General features: G+C 45.1%; 1 protein-coding gene across 1 annotated transcript in view; it reads left to right on the forward strand.

The window, feature by feature from the left end:
• pkhd1l1.1 (PKHD1 like 1, tandem duplicate 1) overlaps window positions 1-21,427 on the forward strand; it is a 402,260-nt gene that overhangs the window by 130,373 nt on the left and 250,460 nt on the right. The window contains exons 32-36 of the mRNA XM_070881087.1: window positions 150-282; window positions 885-1,059; window positions 2,971-3,113; window positions 3,364-3,468; window positions 4,079-4,267. Coding sequence (XP_070737188.1) covers window positions 150-282; window positions 885-1,059; window positions 2,971-3,113; window positions 3,364-3,468; window positions 4,079-4,267 — 745 coding nt within the window. The remainder of the gene's footprint in view (window positions 1-149; window positions 283-884; window positions 1,060-2,970; window positions 3,114-3,363; window positions 3,469-4,078; window positions 4,268-21,427) is intronic.

Genomic DNA, 21,427 nt, shown 5'->3' on the forward strand with positions numbered 1-21,427 from the left:
CAATGCCACCCTTCAGAGTGATAGTTGAAGTTATTCAGGATTTTATTGTGACTCATGTAACTATCCGTTAGATTACATCTTGACTGCTCTGTAAAAGGATTTGCGACAAATAATTAATACCCTCCCCTCCTCGGTATCTCTTACTACAGGCATCTGTAGGAGTGTACAATATCTCGGTGATTGCTAATGGAATATCCAGTACAGTGCCCTTCTTTTTCACTTACATTGACGTGAAGATTCCAGTAATCTCGCAAATAACTCCAACAATAAGCAGTGTGACAGGTAAGTCACTTCTGTTTGTCATGCAGGCATCTGCAGTTTGCTGTTTTGTCACCAGTATATATTCTGAAAACCTAATGTCTCCTCCTTTGGCTTGGTATAAATTTTTGACTTATTACGCACCTTGGGATGCTTTCTCTAGAAAAGAGAAGGCTGAGGGGTGACCTGATGGAGGTCTTTAAGGTTATGAAAGGGCTTGATAGAGCAAATGTAGAGAAGATGTTTCCACTTGTGGGGGAGTCCAAAACTAGAGGCCATAAATATAAGATAATCACTTATAAATTCTATAGGGAATTCAGAAGAAACTTCTTTCCCCAGAGTGGTGAGAATGTGGAACTCACTGCAGAGTGGTTGAGGCGAATAGCATAGTTGTATTTAAGGGAAGGCTAGATAGGGTGAGATGAAGAGGAGTGGGAGGAGGCCGAATGGCCTGTTTCTGTGCTGCATATTCTATTTAATTCTATCTTTCCTATGTTAAAGGCACTATATAAATGCAAGCAGTCCTGCATGGCTGTACTGATCTAAATTAGCATGTTGATTGACTGATACTCTTTTTAATACCAACTGAACAGGGCAATGTAACTATTTTGACACTTGTTTTGTAGGTGGCTCCAATCTGACAATCTATGGATCGGACTTTGGCAACAGGTCTGAAGACAGCTTTGTATTTATTGGGAGTTCTGAGTGTCTGATCCTTGGATGGTCAACCAATAGCATCACCTGTCGTCTGCCCAGCCTCCCCCCAGGGAATTACAGCATCTACACAAAAGCTCATGTTAGGTATAAAGGCCTACAGTTTCCGCTCGGTTGCACTGGTTATTTTGTCGCAATTCATCCGATATCGGTGTTCCCAGCACAAAGGATCGCGGAATTTTAAGCGCAAATTACATTCAGTGCAACTCAAGTTTCCGCGATTGTTTGCGCTGGTTAAAAACCAATGTGCTAGAAGCCGGTCCTGCCCAGCATGACTGGCCACACCATTGGGTGTTTCCACTAATTACGCCCGTTTGTGGGCTTTTGAGGAGGCTCTGAACATTAAGCTGGTTCTTTTGCGTGCAAGGATACTAATAGGAAGGTTTTAAAAGCATTTGACTATCATTTCTTTTAATTTACAAAGAAACTGACTGCTGTATCCCAATATAAGTAGCAAATGGTTCTGTATAGTTTTTAAAAGTCATTTTCAGTCTTTTAAAATCAGGTTACTCACAGGTGGTGTACTGAGACTGAAAAAAAACGCTATTTTTTGTGATAAACCCATTTTTAGCTGTATTAATCAAACTGCATTTTTACTGGTTTTTGCGTGCCCCGGGAAATTCAGTTAAATTTAATTAATTGTTGCACCCGAAGGTGCGAGTATTTTGGGGTGGAGTTTCCACCAAGTTACCACTGCTAAATATATCAAAGAATATTTTTTTGAAGCAAAATTTGTTTATAAATTACATTTTAAAACGCTGCCCGATTACGCTGGTTCGTGGCAGATTTTGCATTCGGCGAAATGCAAATAAGTTTGAGCGGAAGCTTGAGAACAAAAACAATTTAAAAAATGCTCAAAATTTGCATCTGGAAAGCCGATTGTGCCCTAAACGGAAACTCTAACCCAAAATGCTCGTATCTTCAGATGCAACATTTAATTTCATTTAACTTAATTTCTCGGAGCATGCAAAAACCAGTAAAAACCAGTATAAACCCAAGAGCACCTCCCAAATCCACGACCTCCACCACCTAGAAGGACAAGGGCAGCAGGCGCATGGGAACACTACCACCTCCACATTCCTCTCCAAGTCACACACCATCCCGACTTGGACATATGGACGATGTTCCTTCATCGTCGCTGGGTCACAGTCCTGGAAATCCCTCCCTAACAGCACTGTGGGAGCTCCTTCATCACACGGACTGCAGCGGTTCAAGAAGGCGGCTCACTCCCACCTTCTCAAGGGCAGTTAGGGATGGGCAATAAATGCCAGCGATGCCCACATCCCATGAATTCATTTTAAAAAATTCCATATCTCAAGAATCAGCCGCTCTGGAATTAAAAAATGATATTCAGTAAAGCTGTGGGCCCCAGTGTTTAATTATTCTTATTTATATGATCAATGTTTAAAGTCCAGATGCTATGCTAGTAAACATTTCTTGATTCACGTGCTAAGTTACTGCATATAACTATCGAGGAAGAAATTCCAGAGAATCGGACATTATCAGTAATGTGCCCCGTGTCAGTCCTGATCAGGACCGAACATGCAAACTTTCAGTATCGGAGGAGCCCGAAATCTTTTTGCTGAGCGCCTCCTCGGAGATTAATGTCATACAATCTTACAACACGATTGGCCCATCATGTCTGTGCCGGCTCTTTGAAAGAGTTTTCCGATTAGTCCCACTCCCTTGCTCTTCCTCTATAGACCTGCAAATATCTCCATTTCAAGTATTTATCCAATTCCCTTTTGAAAGTTACTATTGAATCTGTTTCCATTGCCTTTTTAGGCAGTGCATTCCAGGTCACAACAATTTGCTGCATCTCATACATGCCCACTTTCTAAGAAACAGTACTTTTATATAGAGCTTAAATTCGAAGTGCATTTTATGATTGGATGGTAATATTTCCTGTCCGGTTTCATCTGTACTTTTTGTTTCTCTTTCAGTAGTATTTAATGCTTTGTTAAAGTTTGGTTTCTTTATCTTTTTCTTCCACTGCAGCAGTTCTGTAAATGCTTCAATTGAGTATGTCTTGCGTGTAACAGAAATGACCCCTCTTCAAGGCTCGTTGTATGGAGGCACTAAAATCACCATCTCCGGGTCTGGTTTCAGTCCTACCCCAGAGGACAACATTGTCCAATTTGGTAAGAACATAAGAAATAGGAACATAAGAAATAGGAGCTGGAGTAGGCCATTTGGCCCCTCGAGCCATAATATTAAGAGAACCTACAATACCTTTCATTGAAAGTTTCTACTGGCTTGTACTTTTCAGCATTTACTCAATATTCAGATTATTACTCTGTGAATACTATAAAGCTGAATTACAAATGGAATTTATCACAAGAAATTGACCTTTTTTCTGTTCTGGAATACTGCGTTATACAACGTTTACAGGTTCTGTTCCTTGTCACATAACCTTCGCTTCACCAAACATACTGAAGTGTGTTCTTGATCCAACTGGAAGAAGCTTCATCATCACCAACAATGGCAGTCATCAAAGTAAGTGACTTCCTTTTCAAACTGTGCTGTAGTGGCCCCAGCTCTCTATGTGGTAAATAGGATGATCAGAATAGGAGAAGGCCTTTCAGTCCCTTGAGCCTGTTCTGGCATTCAATTAGGTTATGGCTGATCTGTAACTTAAATGCATCTACCCAGCTTGGTTCCGTAACCCTTAATATTCTTACACAACAAAAATCTAGCGATCTCAATTTCAAAATTTTCAATTGACCCCCAGCCTCAACAGCTTTTTGGGGGAGAGAGTTCCAGATTTCCTCTACACTTTGTGTGAAGAAGTGCTTCTTGACATAAACCCAATGAATGCCTCGCTCTAATTTTAAGGTTATGCCCCTTTGTTCCGGACTCCCCAAATCTTGAAGCCTGGAGGCAACTGGAAAATAGCTGCAAAATCTGTTTAACGTGATACATACTCAGTGAAAAATACTGAGCTCTCGCATTGAGAAGCTGAAATATTTTCTCCTGAACCCGTGGCTTATCAGTGAGTGACTGCAAATTAAGATCATGTAACTTCCTGCTAACGAAGCTCTTTATAGCGACTGATGTTTTATTTCTCGAATATACATTCAATATTGGTCACTATTTTCCCTGACAGCACTCGGAGTGGGGTACGACTGGAATCCCTCGATCCTGGATATCTATGTCGGGGACACAGTGCGATGGCAGTGGGAGGCCCCACCGCTAATTCAAGGGTTGAGGTACAGAGTCTTCACCGTCTACAAGCCCAGTGATGTGACCTACAAAGGCAACGGGTTTATTAGTGGAGTTGTCGGCACTGCATCAGGCAAGTTCTCCACCGCCGCGTTTCATTTCACAGGAAGATCACCACTTGTGTAAAACTCCACTGATGTACGGCAGGACCTTGTGAATTAGTTCATCCACATGGTTTAGCTTGGTCGATTTTCAGATTTGATGGCATTCTAACTTGCTTTTGCAAATTATCCAGCTGTTTCATTCATACTGTGGAAAAAAAAGGGTTCCAAAGAGGGAAAGCTTGCTTTTTGTATTTTTAATATTGACTACTCTCAGTGTCAGTTGGGCTCATGTGTGAAAGAAAAAAAAGACTTTTATTTATATCGCGCCTTTTGTAACTTCAGAACGTCCCAAAGCGCTTTATAACCAGCGAACTATCTTTGAAGTGTAGTCACTATTGTAATGTGAGAAACGCAGCAGCCAATATGCACACAGCAAGCTCCCACACACATTCATGAGATAAATGACCAGATAATTTTATTTAGTGATGTTAGTTGAGGTATAAATATTGGCCCAGGACACTGAGAAGAACTCCCCTACTCTTCTTTTAATAGTACCATGGGATCTTTTACGTTCATCTGAGAGGGCAGATGGAGCCTTGGTTTAACATCTCATCTGAAAGACGGCAGTGCAGTGTTCCCTCAGTACTGCTCCCCAACAGTGCAGCACTCCCTTATTACTGCCCCTCCAACAATGCAGAAATCCCTCAGTACTGCCTCTAGTGGAGTATTTAAAATAAACACTCAACACCAGGTCTGGGTTCGAAGATTCAAGTAGTATTTATTTGCACCGGTTGGGAGACCACCCGCTCTCTGTCTGTAGCTAGGCTTCTCCGATGATGCAAAGTTCCAAGCAATCTTTGATGCATGTCAGCTTCATGCATGATCCTGCTACGCAGTTTAATTGGCCCAAAGCCAGCGTGCACAGTTGCTGATTGACTAATTCCCTTTCACGTCACGCAGTCATTCACCTATGTTTCATACCAGATGGAGTTTCTCCAATGTATTACTTCTGACCCCTTGTTCAGGCCAGATGGTATCCTGTTAACATTTCATTTCTGCCCCATTGCTCTGCTTTCCTGCCCTCCTAGACCCCCGTGGTTCAAACTCCAAGTCACACAGCTTACATCCGTTAGCCATTGCAAAGTCAACATGTTATTCCGAACGTTATCTCAACTGCCCATTGACCAACTTAGAAAGTTGACCACTACAAAAGCCTATTAGCTCTTTTTAGTCCCGAGACCCTTAACTCTTTAATTATAGCAGCGCTCAAAAGCCCCACTTCAGTTCCACCTTTTGGTACTTGGCTACCCAGCCCAAGATTACCAACCTAATTCTACTTCATCCTGTATCCCCTGCTCCATTTTGTGGTGATCAGCCATGCGGTTTGGGGGACTCGGGACGTAACCTACATCTCAGAATATTTCAGGGTGCTCGTCTAGTAATTTTCGCTGTTCCATAATTAAAGCCTTTGCTTTCCTTTTCCTTTGCCTCTTTCCGCATGTCACGCATAACCCAATTCCCCATCCAACAGCTAGCCCTAACTGTATGACCACCAATACGTGAGAGAATATATAAATCCACGGATGGATATTCACATTCATTCCCCAATTCCATACATGTTCCCACCATTGTGTGTCCTTCAGAGTTTCCTCAATGTCCTTCGAATGCTATATGGTATCTGCCAAAATCTCATGATAATGTTGTATACTTTTCTCAGTGTCCTTTTTCAATTACATCAAATGTTCTTTGAGGCGGGAAATGTCTTGCCAACTTGGTATCTCATATTGTTCCATTTCATCCTCCCATCTTGGGTTGTTTAAAGTGATGTTCTTGATTAGTTCCTTTCTTTGTGGGAATAGGTATCGATGACCTATTTTGACCACAGCTTTAGGTGTAAAACAGAAATGAGGTTGTGGGATCACACATATGACATTACCATGCTTGTACTCATTTTCCTTAGTAGATGTGCAGTACGTCCCATCATCCCGGGTTGCCACCTCAGTCCCTTCCTGACTAAGGGGACTAATCTCCAACATGCAATTAACCGTCTGAATGAACCCACACGTTGTGCATTGCACTCCTTCCATAAGGGGACGTATCGTGGAACTGAACCCGGGATTGGCCTTGTATTTCGCCTATGTTCTGTACTGCCCACAGAGGTTCGGCATCCATACCCTCTATCTGTGGGATAGCTAGAACCATACCTATCAATTTCAATTCTCTGGTAATACAATTACTTGTGTTGTCTTACGAACATCAGAGGGTAATACCGTCCTTAGTCCATTTGGACAACTGCTCATTACTTATTCAATCGGGTATTTTTCCCTGTTTCATCTGTGTTATATATGTGGACTTGTATTTACTCTGTACAGCCACCAGAGGGCTCATTCCCCGGAGTCATCCCATAATCCCTTGGGAGCACAGGTATTTAAGAAGGCTTCACAGGTTGGCGAGGCACTCTGGAGACTGCAATAAAAGACTACGGTCACACTTTACTTTGAGCTCACAGTATTCAGTCTGAGTCTTTCTCCATACACAACAACTGGCGACGAGATACAGATAGCAACCCCAAAGATGCAGAGAACAGTGGGCATCCTGGAGAAATTTTCGGAGGGAGATGATTGGGAAACTTTTGTGAAGCGACTCGACCAATACTTCATGGCCAATGAGCTAGATGGGGAAGGGAGCGCTGCCAAACATAGAGCGATCCTCCGCACCGTCTGTGGGGCACCAACGTATGGCCTCATGAAGAATCTGCTCACTCCAGCGAAACCCATGGAGAAATCGTACGACGATTTGTGCACACTGGTCCGAGAGCATTTGAACCCGAAGGAAAGCATTTTGATGGCGAGGTACCGGTTCTACACCTACAAAAGGTCTGAAGACCAGGAAGTGGCAAGTTATGTTGCCGAGTTAAGACGCCTTGCAGGACATTGCGATTTGAAGGACATTTGGAGCACATGCTCCGAGACTTTTTCGTACTTGGCATTGGCCACGAAACCATAGTTCGCAAGCTTTTGACTGTAGAGACCGCAACCTTGAGTAAGGCCATAGAGATAGCCCAGGCATTCATCGCCACCAGTGACAATACTAAGCAAATCTTTCAGCACGCAAGTGCTGCTACAAGTACTGAAAACAAAGTGATGTTATTTTCAAATCGTAATGTACAGGACAGGTCACACATACCTTCAGCTACACATCCGCAGATGTCTCAGAGTCCACCATCAAGGGTGGTGAATGCAAGGCCATTAACACCTTGTTGGCACTGCAGGGGTGATCATCATTTCCATTCATGCTGATTCAAAGGATACATTTGCAAGGGCTGTGAAACAGTGGAACACATCCAACGAGTGTGCAGGCGAGCTGCTAAGCCTGTTAAACCTGCAAACCAACATGTTGCAGAGGAGAACAGATTGACGGAGAATCACTATGAACCAGAGCCTCAAATAGAGGCAGCAGAGGTACATGGGGTGCACACATTCCACCACGAATTGTCCCCCAATAATGCTGAATGTTAAACTAAATGGACTCCCGGTGTCAATGGAGCTGGACACGGGCGCGAGCCAGTCCATCATGGGCAAAAAAACTTTCAAAAGTTGTGGTACAACAAGGCCTCAAGGCCATTCTTAACTCCAGTTTGCACGAGACTAAGAATGTACAAGAAAGAACTGATTCCTGTAATCGGCAGTGCTACTGTAAAGGTCTCCTATGATGGAGCAGTGCACAAGCTACCACTCTGGGTGGTACCGGGCGATGGTCCCATGCTGCTCGGCAGGAGCTGGCTGGGAAAGATACGCTGGAATTGGGACGACGTCCGAGCGCTATCGCCTGCTGATGACACTTCGTGTGCCCAGGTCTTAAACAAATTTCCTTCGCTGTTCGAACCAGGCATCGGGATATTCCAAGGAGCAAAAGTGCAGATCTACCTAATTCCGGGGGCGCGACCCATCCATCACAAGGCAAGAGCAGTACCGTACATGATGAAAGAAAGGGTAGAGATCGAGCTAGACCGGCTGCAAAGAGAGGGCATCATTTCATCGATCGAGTTCAGCGAGTGGGCCAGTCCTATTGTCCCAGTCCTCCAGGGAAACGGCACCGTCAGAATCTGTGGCGATTACAAAGTAACTATCAATTGTTTCTCCCTGCAGGACCAATACCCACTACCGAAAGCCGATGACCGCTTTGCAACGCTGGCGGGAGGAAAGACTTTCATGAAGCTGGATCTGACTTCAGCCTACATGACGCAGGAACTGGAGGAATCATCGAAGGCCCTCACCTGCATCAACACGCACAAAGGTCTTTTAGTTTATAACAGATGCCCGTTTGGAATCCGATTAGCGGTGGCGATATTCCAGAGAAACATGGAAAGTTTACTGAAGTTGGTCCCGCACACCGTGATCTTCCAGGACAACATCTTGGTCACAGGTCGGAACACAGTCGAGCACCTGCAGAACCTGGAGGAGGTTCTTAGTCGACTCAACTGCGTGGGGCTCAGGTTAAGACGCTCGAAGTGTGTTTTCCTGACGCCTGAAGTGGAGTCCCTGGGAAGGAGGATTGCGGCGGATGGCATCAGGCCCACTAACACGAAGACGGAGGCAATCGAGAACGCACCAAGGCCACAGAACGTGATGGAGCTGCAGTCGTTTCTAGGACTCTTGAATTACTTTGGTAACTTCTTACCGGGTCTCAGCACCCTGCTAGAACCACTACATGTCTTACTACGAAAAGGGGGCGAATGGGTTTGGGGCAAAAGCCAAGAAAATGCCTTTGTAAAAGCGAGAAAATTGTTAGGCTCGAACAAATTGCTTGTGTTGTATGATCCATGTAAACGTTTGGTACTATCATGTGATGCACGTCACATGGCATCGGGTGTGTATTGCAACAAGCTAATGATTTCGGGAAACTGCAACTGGTTGTTTATGCATCCAAGAATCTGTCTAAGGCCGAGAGAGCCTACAGCATGATTGAAAAAGAAGTGTTAGCGTGTGTCTATGGGATAAAGAAAACGCATCAATACCTGTTTCGGCTAAAATTAGAATTGGTAACTGACCATAAGCCACTTATATCCCTGTTTTCTGAGTGTAAAGGGATAAATACCAACGCATCGGCCCGCATCCAGAGATGGGCGCTCATGTTGTCCGCATACAACTACGCCATCCGTCACAGGTCAGGCACAGAAAACTGTGCCGGTGCTCTCAGTAGGTTGCCATTGCCCACCACGGGGGTGGAAATGGCGCAGTCCCCAGATCTAGCCATGGTTATGGAAGCATTTGAGAGTGAGCAATCACCCGTCACTGCCCGGCAGATCAAAACCTGGACAAACCAGGACCCCTTCTTATCTCTAGTCAAAAGCTGTGTGCTTCACGCGAGCTGGTCCAGTGTCCCAGTGGAAATGCAGGAAGAGATAAAGCCGTTCCAGCGGCACAAAGATGAAATGTCTATACAGGCAGACTGTCTTCTGTGGGGCAATTGAGTAGTGGTCCCCAAGAAAGGCAGAGACACCTTCATCAATGACCTCCACAGTACCCACCCAGGCATCGTAATGATGAAAGCGATAGCCAGATCCCACGTGTGGTGGCCCGGTATCGATGCGGACTTAGAGTCCTGCATTCACAGATGTAATACATGCTCGCAGTTAAGCAATGTACCCAGGGAGGCGCTGCTAAGTTTATGATTTTGGCCCTCCAAACCGTGGTCTAGGGTAGACATCAACTATGCAGGCCCGTTCTTGGATAAAATGTTCTTTGTGGCTGTAGACGCGTACTTCAAGTGGATTGAATGTGAGATAATGTCGGCTAGCACGTCCGCTGCCACCACTGAAAACCTGCTGGCCATGTTTGCCACACATGGCTTACCCGATGTCCTGGTGAGCGACAACGGGCCATGTTTTACCAGAGCTGAGTTCAAAGAATTAATGACTCGTAACGGGATCAAACATGTCACATCTACCCCGTTTAAACCAGCGTCCAATGGTCAGGCAGAGAGAGCAGTGCAAACCATCAAGCAAGGCTTGAAGAGGGTAACTGAAGGCTCACTGCAGACTCGCCTATCCTGAGTCCTGTTTAGCTACCGCACGAGACCACACTCACTCACTGGAATCCCACCTGCTGAACTGCTCATGAAAAGAGCACTTAAGACAAGGCTCTCATTAGTTCACCCTGATCTACATGAACAGGTAGAGAGCAGGCGGCTTCAACAAAGTGCATACCATGATAGCGCAAATGTGTCACGCGAGATTGAAGCCAATGATCCTGTATTTGTATTAAATTATGGACAAGGTCCCAAGTGGCTTCCCGGCACTGTCATGGCCAAAGAGGGGAGCAGGGTGTTTCGGGTCAAACTTTCAAATGGACTCATTCACCGGAAACACTTGGACCAAATCAAACTCAGATTCATGGACTACCCTGAGCAACCCACCTTGGACCCTACCTTTTTTGATCCCCCAAAACACAAACCAGTGGCAACCGACACCACGGTTGACCATGAAGCAGAACCCATCATCCAGAGCAGCCCAGCAGGGCCCAACACACCAGGCAGCCCAGCAAAGCCAGCTGCACAGCAGCCCAGTGAGGCCCAACAAATGATTCAACAACATCAGCTTTCACACTGAGACAATCAACCAGGGCAAGAAGGGCCCCAGATCGACTCACATTGTAAATAGTTACACTATTGACTTTGGGGGGGGGAATGTTGTTATATATGTGGACTTGTATTTACTCTGTACAGCCACCAGAGGGCTCATTCCCCAGAGTCCCAAGGGATCCCATAATCCCTTGGAGCACAGGTATTTAAGAAGGCTTCACAGGTTGGAGAGGCACTTTAGAGACCTGCAATAAAAGACTACGGTCACACTTTACTTTGAGCTCACAGTGTTCAGTCTGACTCTTTCTCCATACACAAAAATCTGGTTTACATTATATCGGATGTTCCCTCGTAACCATGTGCCATACATTGCACATACAAGTTCTTTATGTGTTTCTTGGGTTAGATCATTTCGTCACACACTTAGCTTATTGATAGTTTGAGCATGAGGCTCTCAGATTTCCTCGACTTGCAGCATTTGTCTGGCGACCTCGTCCCCTGTTTCTAACAACTGAGAAGTTAGATCGTTTCTCTTTAGTAAAAGGGTTCTCAAACGTTGGGCTAAGTCTTGAACTTCTTGGTCTATACTGGCTATGTCAAATGTGTAAATGGTTTCCACCCTCGTCACATCCCGATAGTGTGTGTTGGTTGTTGTTAGACAATAGATAACACGAAATCCACACATCGCGTCGTGGTTCATTGCCGGACTATCTCGATCATATGTACCGTAAGTCTCAGCATCTAACCGTTGTGACTCTCTGTTCCCCATTTCGCTTAATGCCCATTGTACTTGATCCTCAATTGGCCCAATTAACTATCCAAATTCATTATATCTTCCCTTTGATAGTTACACTTTTAACTCCTTTCTTATAGTGATATTTACTTGTCGATGCAAATAAATACTTAATGAAACCCGTGGCCCACTGGGATAAACAAACATTCCCGTCGCGATGGGACAAGTCAGTTTGGTACCGTACTGGTATTCCTGGTGTATGATGCTGACACAATATTCACCCTTCCCTCTTTATACAGATCATACGGGAAAATGCTGTCCCGCAATTACCTTCATTGTGCAGTTCCATGTTATCCCATCCCAATTAAACCCGCATGCAGAGGCTGCATGTTCTACCACTTTGTAGAGGCAAATAAATATATCCTGAGCTTGAGCACACCCAATTCGGCCTGGGATTACACATGGTTTTCCCATCTACCCGGGTTACATTTCTGGTGTTCCTTTTATCCTACTAAATTTTCTCAGACATGATTGGGTAATATCATACTATCTCTAATAGGGTGATGTCATTCTGTTCCTGTAAATGATACTCATGCCACCGGGTACACCTGTACCAACATTCTGACTTGGCACAGAGTCATTGGGCTCAATTTTCCCCCAAGCATTTTTTTGACGTATTTGAAGAGTTACGCCCGATTTTTTGGGGCCTAAGTACGGCAAAAAACAATTATAAGTTTCCCCGTTGGATTTCTTTATTTTGGCCTGGTGTAACCCGACCTTTAGTTTTGGGGGTGGAGCCTTGATCTGCGCCAAAAAGATCGGGCTGCTATGGTAACCAGGGACACAATGTGAGCTGAGGCTGGAAAGTGAAGCATACAGGCAGCTCCCAACACATTAAAATAATTGAAAAACACATAGCAGCAATTTACCTCCAACCCCGCCCGAAGGGCTTGCTGGTCTGGTCCCATTCTCGGTCCTCATTCTCCCAGTCCGGTCCCATTCTTGATCCCCACACACACACACACACACAAACACACACACACACTCTCTCTCCCTCTCTCTCTCTGTGAGAACCGGGGACCGAGAATGGGACCGGACCGGGAGAATGAGGACCGAGAATGGGACCAGACCGGCAAGCCCTTCAGCGGGGTTGGAGGTAAGTTGCTGCTATGTATTTTTCAATTCTTTCAGTGTGTCCGGGCATCTGCTGCGCTGATTTCCATACCTGCACCAATTTCCTTAACTCTCCGGAAGGTTTTTCTGGAGAGGCCACATACGCTGGCCTAAGCACAACTGGAATAACTCTCAGCTGGCCAAACTTCCCTAAATGGCCACAATTGGGGTCGGTGGCTGGTTATGTACGCGCCCTTTGGCTGAAAAAAAACTGATCTAAAAAAATCGTAACTAACTGAGTTACACTAGTGCAAATTGATGGGGGAAACTGTGGTTTTTCAACTTAGACCAAAAAGAGCAGCCTGTTCCCAAAAAAATGGCATAAATCACTGGGGAAAATTGAGCCCTTAGTCAGTTGATAAGTGGACATTGCCCTAGGTCTCGATCAGTTACCCAGAAAGAGAGCTTTCCCTCTGCAATCTGCTGCAGGTTTCCTTGGGCTTGTTCTACTAACCAAGATCCATACATTACTTCGAGCCCTTTCGTTGAAGATGATTTGTTCCCCTTCTATAAATTGGTTTACCCCCTTTTTAGCATTAAACCAGTTGCAACATATTAATCAGGCCTCACCACCTCCTGTTATGGTTCTCCCCAATAGTCTCGGCACCATTCTTGTCAAGCCCATCACTCTCCCTGAATTCAGTGCAGGTTGTACTGGCCCTCTGCCAAAATCCCTTGATCATTCTCCCATGCAGCCGCGCTGTTTTAGGCTTGCACCACCCAGGAAGTCCCACTTTAGTTAGATTCAATATTACAGGTAGCACTTCGTGATGCACTTCATGGTACAATATCATCTGAGTTGGGATTACCATTAGCCCATTCCTTGGCCCTGGGATGTGTTTATGACAAACAATTCGCTTTTCCCACAAATCTGTTTATTCATTGGAGAAGGAGCCTTTGGATGAGTCTTTTTTGAACTCTACTGCTTGTACAACCGTGCTCCCGTCCTTGTCCCCCTTGATATAATGGACGGTTACAATGGTATGATTACCATGCCATTGGAAATGTACCCCTATCCTATACCCTTGGTTGTCCCTACTTCTACCATTCACAATATGTCTCTTAGTACTTCGTGAGATTGGCAGGATTTGTGAGGCATGTCGGTGGAAAGGAGGTGGTTCCAGATCTGGGAGCTGAAGAGATTCTTCCAGCTCCCGTGTCCTGTCCACTTCCCTTTGGATCATACTGTACCTGATTAGGTGGGGGTAACCCAATGGAACGCCTTCTTCCTCGTACCCCTGGAGAGGATAAATCCAGCTCCCAATGTTCATAACCATTTCTTCTTGTCTCAGTACCTGCTGGTGAACTGAAAAAACTTAATCTGCTTAATATAAAACCATTTATTTCTCCAAGGTAACTGGGCTGCATATACCATGGGACTAGCTTTATCAACGATATTATACGGTCCCTTGTACCGGAGTTCAAAACTTCCGCCCTGGCATAGTTTTGTTCCATTACCTGGCCCCCCACCTCCCACTCCTGAGATGTGCTCGGGGCCAGATGTAGTCGGTTACGGTGGTGTGCCCTCCTGATCGCTCAGGCACAATCCACTAACCCCTTTAAACAACATCGCTTCTTCCCGATGGTCACCTACTTAAAACAAAAGAAACAGAGAATCTCTGGTGACTCTGCTTAAGAGCCCGAGGGGTTAATTTGTAACATGATCCTAAAATTCCTTCTACCCCAGGAGCAAATATTCTCTTCAAATTAAGAAAATTTCCAATATTCAAAAGTGTTAGATCTCTTAATTTTCAATGAGATGCGAACTCCGGTGATAGTTTAAGATAACTTTATTCCAGCAGCAGCAACAGAATCGTGGCAGGGTTCCAGCTCTTTGTTCTTCTCAAACACATGGCAAAAAATGGCTGTTCTTATACCTGGCTCGCCTCCTTTGACCTTATTGGCTCAATTGATATGTTGTTAGCCCATAATTGGCTCCCAGCCTAAAGTCCTGAAATGTCAAGCGTGAGTTATAGCTCAATGCAATGTGCTGGCTCTCACGTAGGCAGGGGTCTGTGACTGGGATCTGTGTTTTCTCAACTTTGCAGCCTGCTTGAATTCTATATCAATCCCCCCTTTGTTTCTTTCACAAACTGAATCATAAAACATCAGGTATCACTGGTTAAAGATTCTACAAAATAATTTCTTACATGTTAATAGAGTTTCCTTCTAAAAGTTGTTGATGTGTTTCGCCACATGTCCGGATTAGTAGCTTCCACACAAATTTACATCAACCCTAATTCCATCATGGCCACAATGGAAGTCTGGTTTTAGTAGGTTAATTAACCTCATTCCAATTTAATCCAAATCAATATCGTAATTCAACCAGTAAACAACCTTCCCTTAAGCATAACATACCCCTGTGCCACTGACAGACGGTCTGCTGGGACCTGCAAGGTGTCTCACCTGCGGGACAGCAGCTATAACTGCCTGGTTGCAACAACATTTAATCAACATAAACAAACAACATAAACAAACAATATAAAAGTAAAATAAATACAATGAATAGAATTAAACCTTCCACCAGTGAAGTTCCTATTGAACCTAACCATTCAGTGGCCCCGCTCCACAAAGTGAATGATGGGGGTTGCTTAAGTTTTTCTACCTCCTTTTGGATATGCTCCGCTATGTGGGTAATTTCTTCAGAGCTATCTGGGATATATGTGCAACACTCAGTTCCGAGTAGGGCGCAAGTACCTCCCTTTTCAGCCAGGATGTAGTCAAGGGCCAGTCTATTCTGTAGGGCTACTGTGCGGATTGCTACCATTTCTGCATTGATTTTAACTAGGGCCTCTGAGGTATCATTGGCTACCTGTTTCACAACGGATGCCATGTTAATGGATTCCCTTGCCAGTTTGGCGGTCCCATACCTGGGGATCAGAATGGCAAAGAACCTCTCTGTTTCTGTGATAGTTCTCTTAGGACGGTTCCGACAGTGACTTTATATGATACATATATGGCACAATATAGGCCAAAAAGCAGGATCCCATCCAATTCTGGGGCAGCCAAGGGTAGCCATTGTGGCCACACACCCAATAGGTGCCATTATAGGCAATGAAGGTTAGCTGTTTCTTTGTCAGCAACACTCCGGGGCCTGTCCAGGCTTTTCCATCTGTTTTATTCAGAATCCCCATTACGTTAAAAACTCCCACATCAGTCCAGTTTGGACGGTTCCGTGGCTTGATTACATTATAATTCTGGGAGCAGTTACTATACCCCATATTTTGACCTCCTTTGATGTTTCTAATCAGACAGACTTCCTACCCCCATTGTATTAGTAATAACAAAAAATGGGGGCCGTTTGGAATTATTGTAGCATGGCTGGTACCCCCCTTCAAAGGTAGTCTGATTGTAACCTGCTGACTTCCATTTATGTGCCCAGTTTTCCATATCCTGAAACGCATTGCCTGTTTTGTTTTGATTAATTATCCACTCAGCCATTTCCGAGATATTCACAGGAATTGGCCTCAAGGGAATCCTTCCCTTTGAGTGAATAGCAATATGCGCACACACCCAACAACTAGAAATGTTACTTTATTTGGCATAAATGTATGACATATATAAAAAAGTATTTATATGTAATTCCCTGGGTACTCTACTATTTCCCTTTGGTGCAGAGGGTCGGCTAGTAAGAAGTAGGCAAATACCTAGAATACCTACAGTCAGTAGTACAGTAAATTTATACATTTTGGCAACAAGTAATTGTCCTTATCAGATTTCAGCTTCAGTTACGGGTGCTCGTTTAACATGAGGCATGGATCCAGGCTTTCTTTCCTTGGACTTTAACAGCTGCCTGGGTGGTCAATAACACTTGGTAAGGTCCCTCCCACTTGGCACCCAAAGGTTCTTTATGCAACTTTTTCACATACACCCAAACTCCCGGGATGATGTCGTGTCCTCCTTCGGGTGGATTACCCCAAGCTGCCGATACCTGTCGGGAAACAGAACTAATAGTATTGGTTAGGTTCTGACAGTATGATAACAAAGTGTCACTCATTAAGTGAACATCAGTTTTCCATAAATCGATAGTTCCTGGCAGCGACATGGGTCTTCCTGTTATAATTGAAAATGGGCTTAGACCTGTAGTTCTGTTCGGGGTTGCCCTAATGCTACATAGCATTATTGGTAGTGCCTGGGGCCATGGTGTTTCTTCTTGGTGATATTTGGCAAGCCGTTGTTTGAGTTCGATTCACTCACTCTACTTGTCCTGATGATTGTGGGTGATAAGGACAGTGTAATGTTCAGTAACCTACAGACTTCTTGGCAGACAGCACCTGTGAAGTGTGTTCCCTGATCTGAGTCAATGATACTTGGGACTCCCCATCGGGGAATGTAATCCTTACACAAGACCTTTGCAGTGTGATTGGCTGTGACTGTTTTAGTTGGGACAGCTTCTACCCATCTAGAGAATCTGTCGACCATGACAAGAATGTTAGTGTATCCTTGGCATGAAGGAAGAGATATATAATCAACCTGCAGATGCTGGAATGGTCCGACAGGGGCAGGGGGCCTCAGTTGGGGCATTACCGTGATGGGTTCAGAATTATTTTTCTGGCAGACCACATAGCAGTCTGCTACCAGCTGGGTATGTTTATTAAATCTCCGACCCCACCAGCTTTTCTGAACCATGCCATCATCTGTTGTGAGGCCAAGTGTCTCCATGAGTGGATCTGTTGGGCTAAAAAAGGCATAAGCGCTTGTGGCGCAACTAGCTTGTCAGTAACTCTTTGTCTCCAGACACCATCTTCGCATAGCTTAATTCCTGCCTCAATCCATGTCCATTTTTCCTCTTGGGAACACTCGCCTTGCATTATTTGAAGGTCTCGTGTCAGAGTTCTGAGTGCTTTCAATCTGCACATCTGTGTTGGTTCTTCTGGGGGAGTACCCTGTGAGGCGGCATCTTTAGCTGCCTGGTCGGCTAGGGCATTTCCCTGAGCTTCCGTGGTATTTTCCTTGGTATGGGCCTTACACTTCAGGATGGACACTTCCTGAGGTAATTGTATGGCCTCTAGTAAGTCTCGGACTTCTTTTCCATTTCGGATAGGTGTACCAGCAGCAGTGAGGAATCCTCTTTTATGCCATAATACACCAAAGTCGTGAGCGACTCCAAAAGCATAACGCGAATCTGTGTAGACCTTAGCTGTCTGTCCTTCTGCTATTCGACATGCTTCTGACAGGCCCTGTAACTCGGCCTGTTGTGCTGACGTTCCTGAGGGTAAACATCCTTTTGCCACTACCTCATAAGGTTGTAACTGCCCATCCTGCTTTTCTGGTACCATTGTCAACAAAGGAGGAACCATCTGTAAACAGGATGAGGTCTGGGTTGTGCAGAGGCTCCTCTGCTGCTAAGGCGGCTGCTTCTGTTTCTTTTAAAATCTCCACGCAGTCATGCTCTTCACATTCTCCCCCCTCTTGCTCCCTCGATTCTGACATCGGGAGCATAGTTGCGGGATTAACCGGGCTGGCCCAGACGATATGGAGATTAGGAGCTTCCAAAACTGCTGTCCAGCGGATCCATCTAGCTGCCGTCACCTGAGACATTCTGTTCATAGACAGCAAAGCGTGTACTGTGTGGGGACACTTGACAATCAGCTTTTGGTCGAGGACTAGACCCGCAGTGATCATTACCGCTCGACATGTAGCTTCCATGGCCCTTAGGCAACTTCCCCATCCGAGGGCTACCGCATCCAGTTTTGCCGAATAGTAGCCAGTAGGTCTTTGCCGATCCCCATGTTCTTGTGTCAGTATAGCTGTCATATATCCTTCTTTCTCATGGACAAACAGGGTAAATGGCTTACCACTGTCGGGGATTCCCAGAGCCGGTGCCAAACACTAGGCCTTTTTCAAACTCAGGAAGGCCTCTTGCTGTTCCTTAGTGTGGGTGATGGCTTCTTTAGAGGCACATTTCCCCTTTAAAATATCATTCAATGGCTGAGCAAGCTGTGTGAAGGAGCCAATCTAATTTCTGTTAAAGTTACACAATCCCAAAAAGGACCTTAGTTCCTGAATAGTGGTGGGTTTTTTAGCAGCCCGAATGGCTGCAGTTCTATCCTGGGTAAGTTCGCTCTATCATTGTGAAATCTTTTGTCCCAGGTATACAACCTCTTCTTGGGATATTTGTGCTTTGTCGATGCTGGCTTTATGTCCTTTCAGCCAAAGGTGATCCAGCAAAGCTCGTAGATCTTGTTCATGCTGTTCTTCCGTGTTTGAAGCTAGCAGGATATCGTCTACATATTGGATGACTGTGGATGACAGGAGAGGTAATTCTCGCAAATGGCTTTGTAAAGCCATGTGGAATACCATAGGGCTGTTGTGGAAACCCTGCAGTAACTAGGTCCTAGTATACTGTTGTCCTTGAACAATGAAAGCAAACCACTGTCGAACCTCCGGTGCCAGAGGCACCGACCAAAATCCGTTGGCCATATCTATAACCGAGAAATATTTATGTTCCGGTTTGAGGGCATTAAAAATGGTGGAGGGATCTTTTTGATCAATACACTGGTTAGCTTGCCTATAATCGACAGTCAAACGCCAAGTCTCATTAGATTTCTGTACCAGCCACACGGGGCTATTGGAGGAGCTATGTGTTTTAATAAGCACCCCTTGTTTCTCCAATTGCTGAATAACAGGTAGGATTCCCACAATGGCAGTTGGACTGATGAGATACTGTTTAGTGCATGGAGGCTTGGTCCCGGTAAATGACGCAGGCTCCATCTGGAGTAGGCCACAATCGTTCTTATCTTGAGCCCATATCGGGTGTTCCTTCAATTCTTCTTTCTTCAAAGTTCTAATTGACCATGTCACCCGACCATCCTCAAAATGCAATGATGAATCCACTTGGATTAGAACGTCCATTCCCAAAAGGGGTTGATCTACTGGGCCGATCCAGACCGGCGTGGTTAGTTCATCTGGACCCAGCCCGGTGTTGTCCTTTTAATTTCCATTTTATGGCCCCCAACTCCATAGGCTGTACATGCCCTACCATTAAATGGCAAAGAGCCTCCATATTGTAGGGGTAAGGATGTTAATTCCACCCCTGTGTCTAAAAGACAGTCCACATCCTTATCGCCCACCCTCACAGTTATATATAGCCTATCTCCCCTTTATTGTATTAGTACGAGGAGGGGGGCCAGGGTGGGCTCTAATCGTTTTTTGCTATCCCAAGTAACTCCTTTTGTTGTTGTATTGTCAGTCGCTTAAATGCTTCTATGAGGTCGTTATCTTGTGACAAGCCTGGTTTATTGGCTGAATTGTATCCCTGGCTGCATCCTCTTCCCCGGCCGCGACCTTGCTGTTTTGCCCTGCACGTCTTGGCCCAGTGACCTTCTTTCCCACAATAATGACATTTTCCGGGTAATTTTCCCAATGACTGTTTATCGGAATCCTGGGATTTCCATCCCATAGCCTGCACAGCTCGGACTTTAGCTCCCATATCCCGATCTAATTGGTTACATCGATTCACCAATGCTGCAAAGGTAGTTCCTCTATCTTCCCAGTCCGGTAACACTACCTTAAGCATTTTGGACAGTTCTGGCTTTAGATCTGCCACGAAAGCTGCTTTCAGGGGTCCAAACACTTGTTCATCCATTTCCTCATCCGTATGATTTATACCCGAATGTTCTAGCCACGTGCATCTAAACCGCTCGTCATACTCCAGGACCTCCTCTGTTCCTTTCTGTTGGCAGGCTGCAATTTTTCCCCAGTCTATCTTAGCTGGACTGAAGGCTTGCAGCCAGTGTGTAGAAACATAGAAACATAGAAAAATAGGTGCAGGAGTAGGCCATTCGAGCCTGCACCGCCATTCAATAAGATCATGGCTGATCATTCCTTCAGTACCCCTTTCCTGCTTTTTCTCCATACCCCTTGATCCCCTTTACCGTAAGAGCCATATCTAATTCCTCTTGAATATATCCAGTGAACTGGCATCAGCAACTCTCTGCGGCAGGGAATTCCACAGGTTAACAACTCTCTGAGTGAAGAAGTTTCTCCTCATCTCAGTCTTAAATGACCTACCCCTTATCCTAAGACTATGTCCCCTGGTTCTGGACTTCCCCAACATCGGGAACATTCTTCCCGCATCTAACCTGTCCAGTCCCGTCAGAATCTTACATGTTTCTATGAGATCCCCTCTCATCCTTCTCAACTCCAGTGAATAAAGGCCCAGTTGATCCAGTCTCTCCTCATATAACAGCCCAGCCATCACTGGAATCAGTCTGGTGAACCTTCGCTGCACTCCTTCAATAGCAAGAACATCCTTTCTCAGACTAGGAGACCAAAACTGAACACAATATTCCAGGTGAGGCCTCACCAAGGCCCTGTACAATTGCAGTAAGACCTCCCTGCTCCTATACTCAAATCCCCGAGCTATGAAGGCCAACATACCATTTGCCTTCTTTACCGCCTGCTGTACCTGCGTGCCCACTTTCAGTGACTGATGAACCATAACACCCAGGTCTCGTTGCACCTCCCCTTTTCCTAGTCTGCCGCCATTCAGATAATATTCTGCCTTCGTGTTTTTGCCCCCAAAATGGATAACCTCACATTTATCCACATTATACTGCATCTGCCATGCATTTGCCCACTCACCTAACCTGTCCAAGTCACCCTGCAGCCGCTTAACTTCCTCCTCACGGCTCACACCGCCACCCAGTTTAGTGTCATCTGCAAACTTGAAGATATTACACTCAATTCCATCATCCAA

This window comes from Pristiophorus japonicus, chromosome 1 (genome assembly GCF_044704955.1).
Source record: "Pristiophorus japonicus isolate sPriJap1 chromosome 1, sPriJap1.hap1, whole genome shotgun sequence".
NCBI classification, from domain to species: domain Eukaryota; kingdom Metazoa; phylum Chordata; class Chondrichthyes; family Pristiophoridae; genus Pristiophorus; species Pristiophorus japonicus.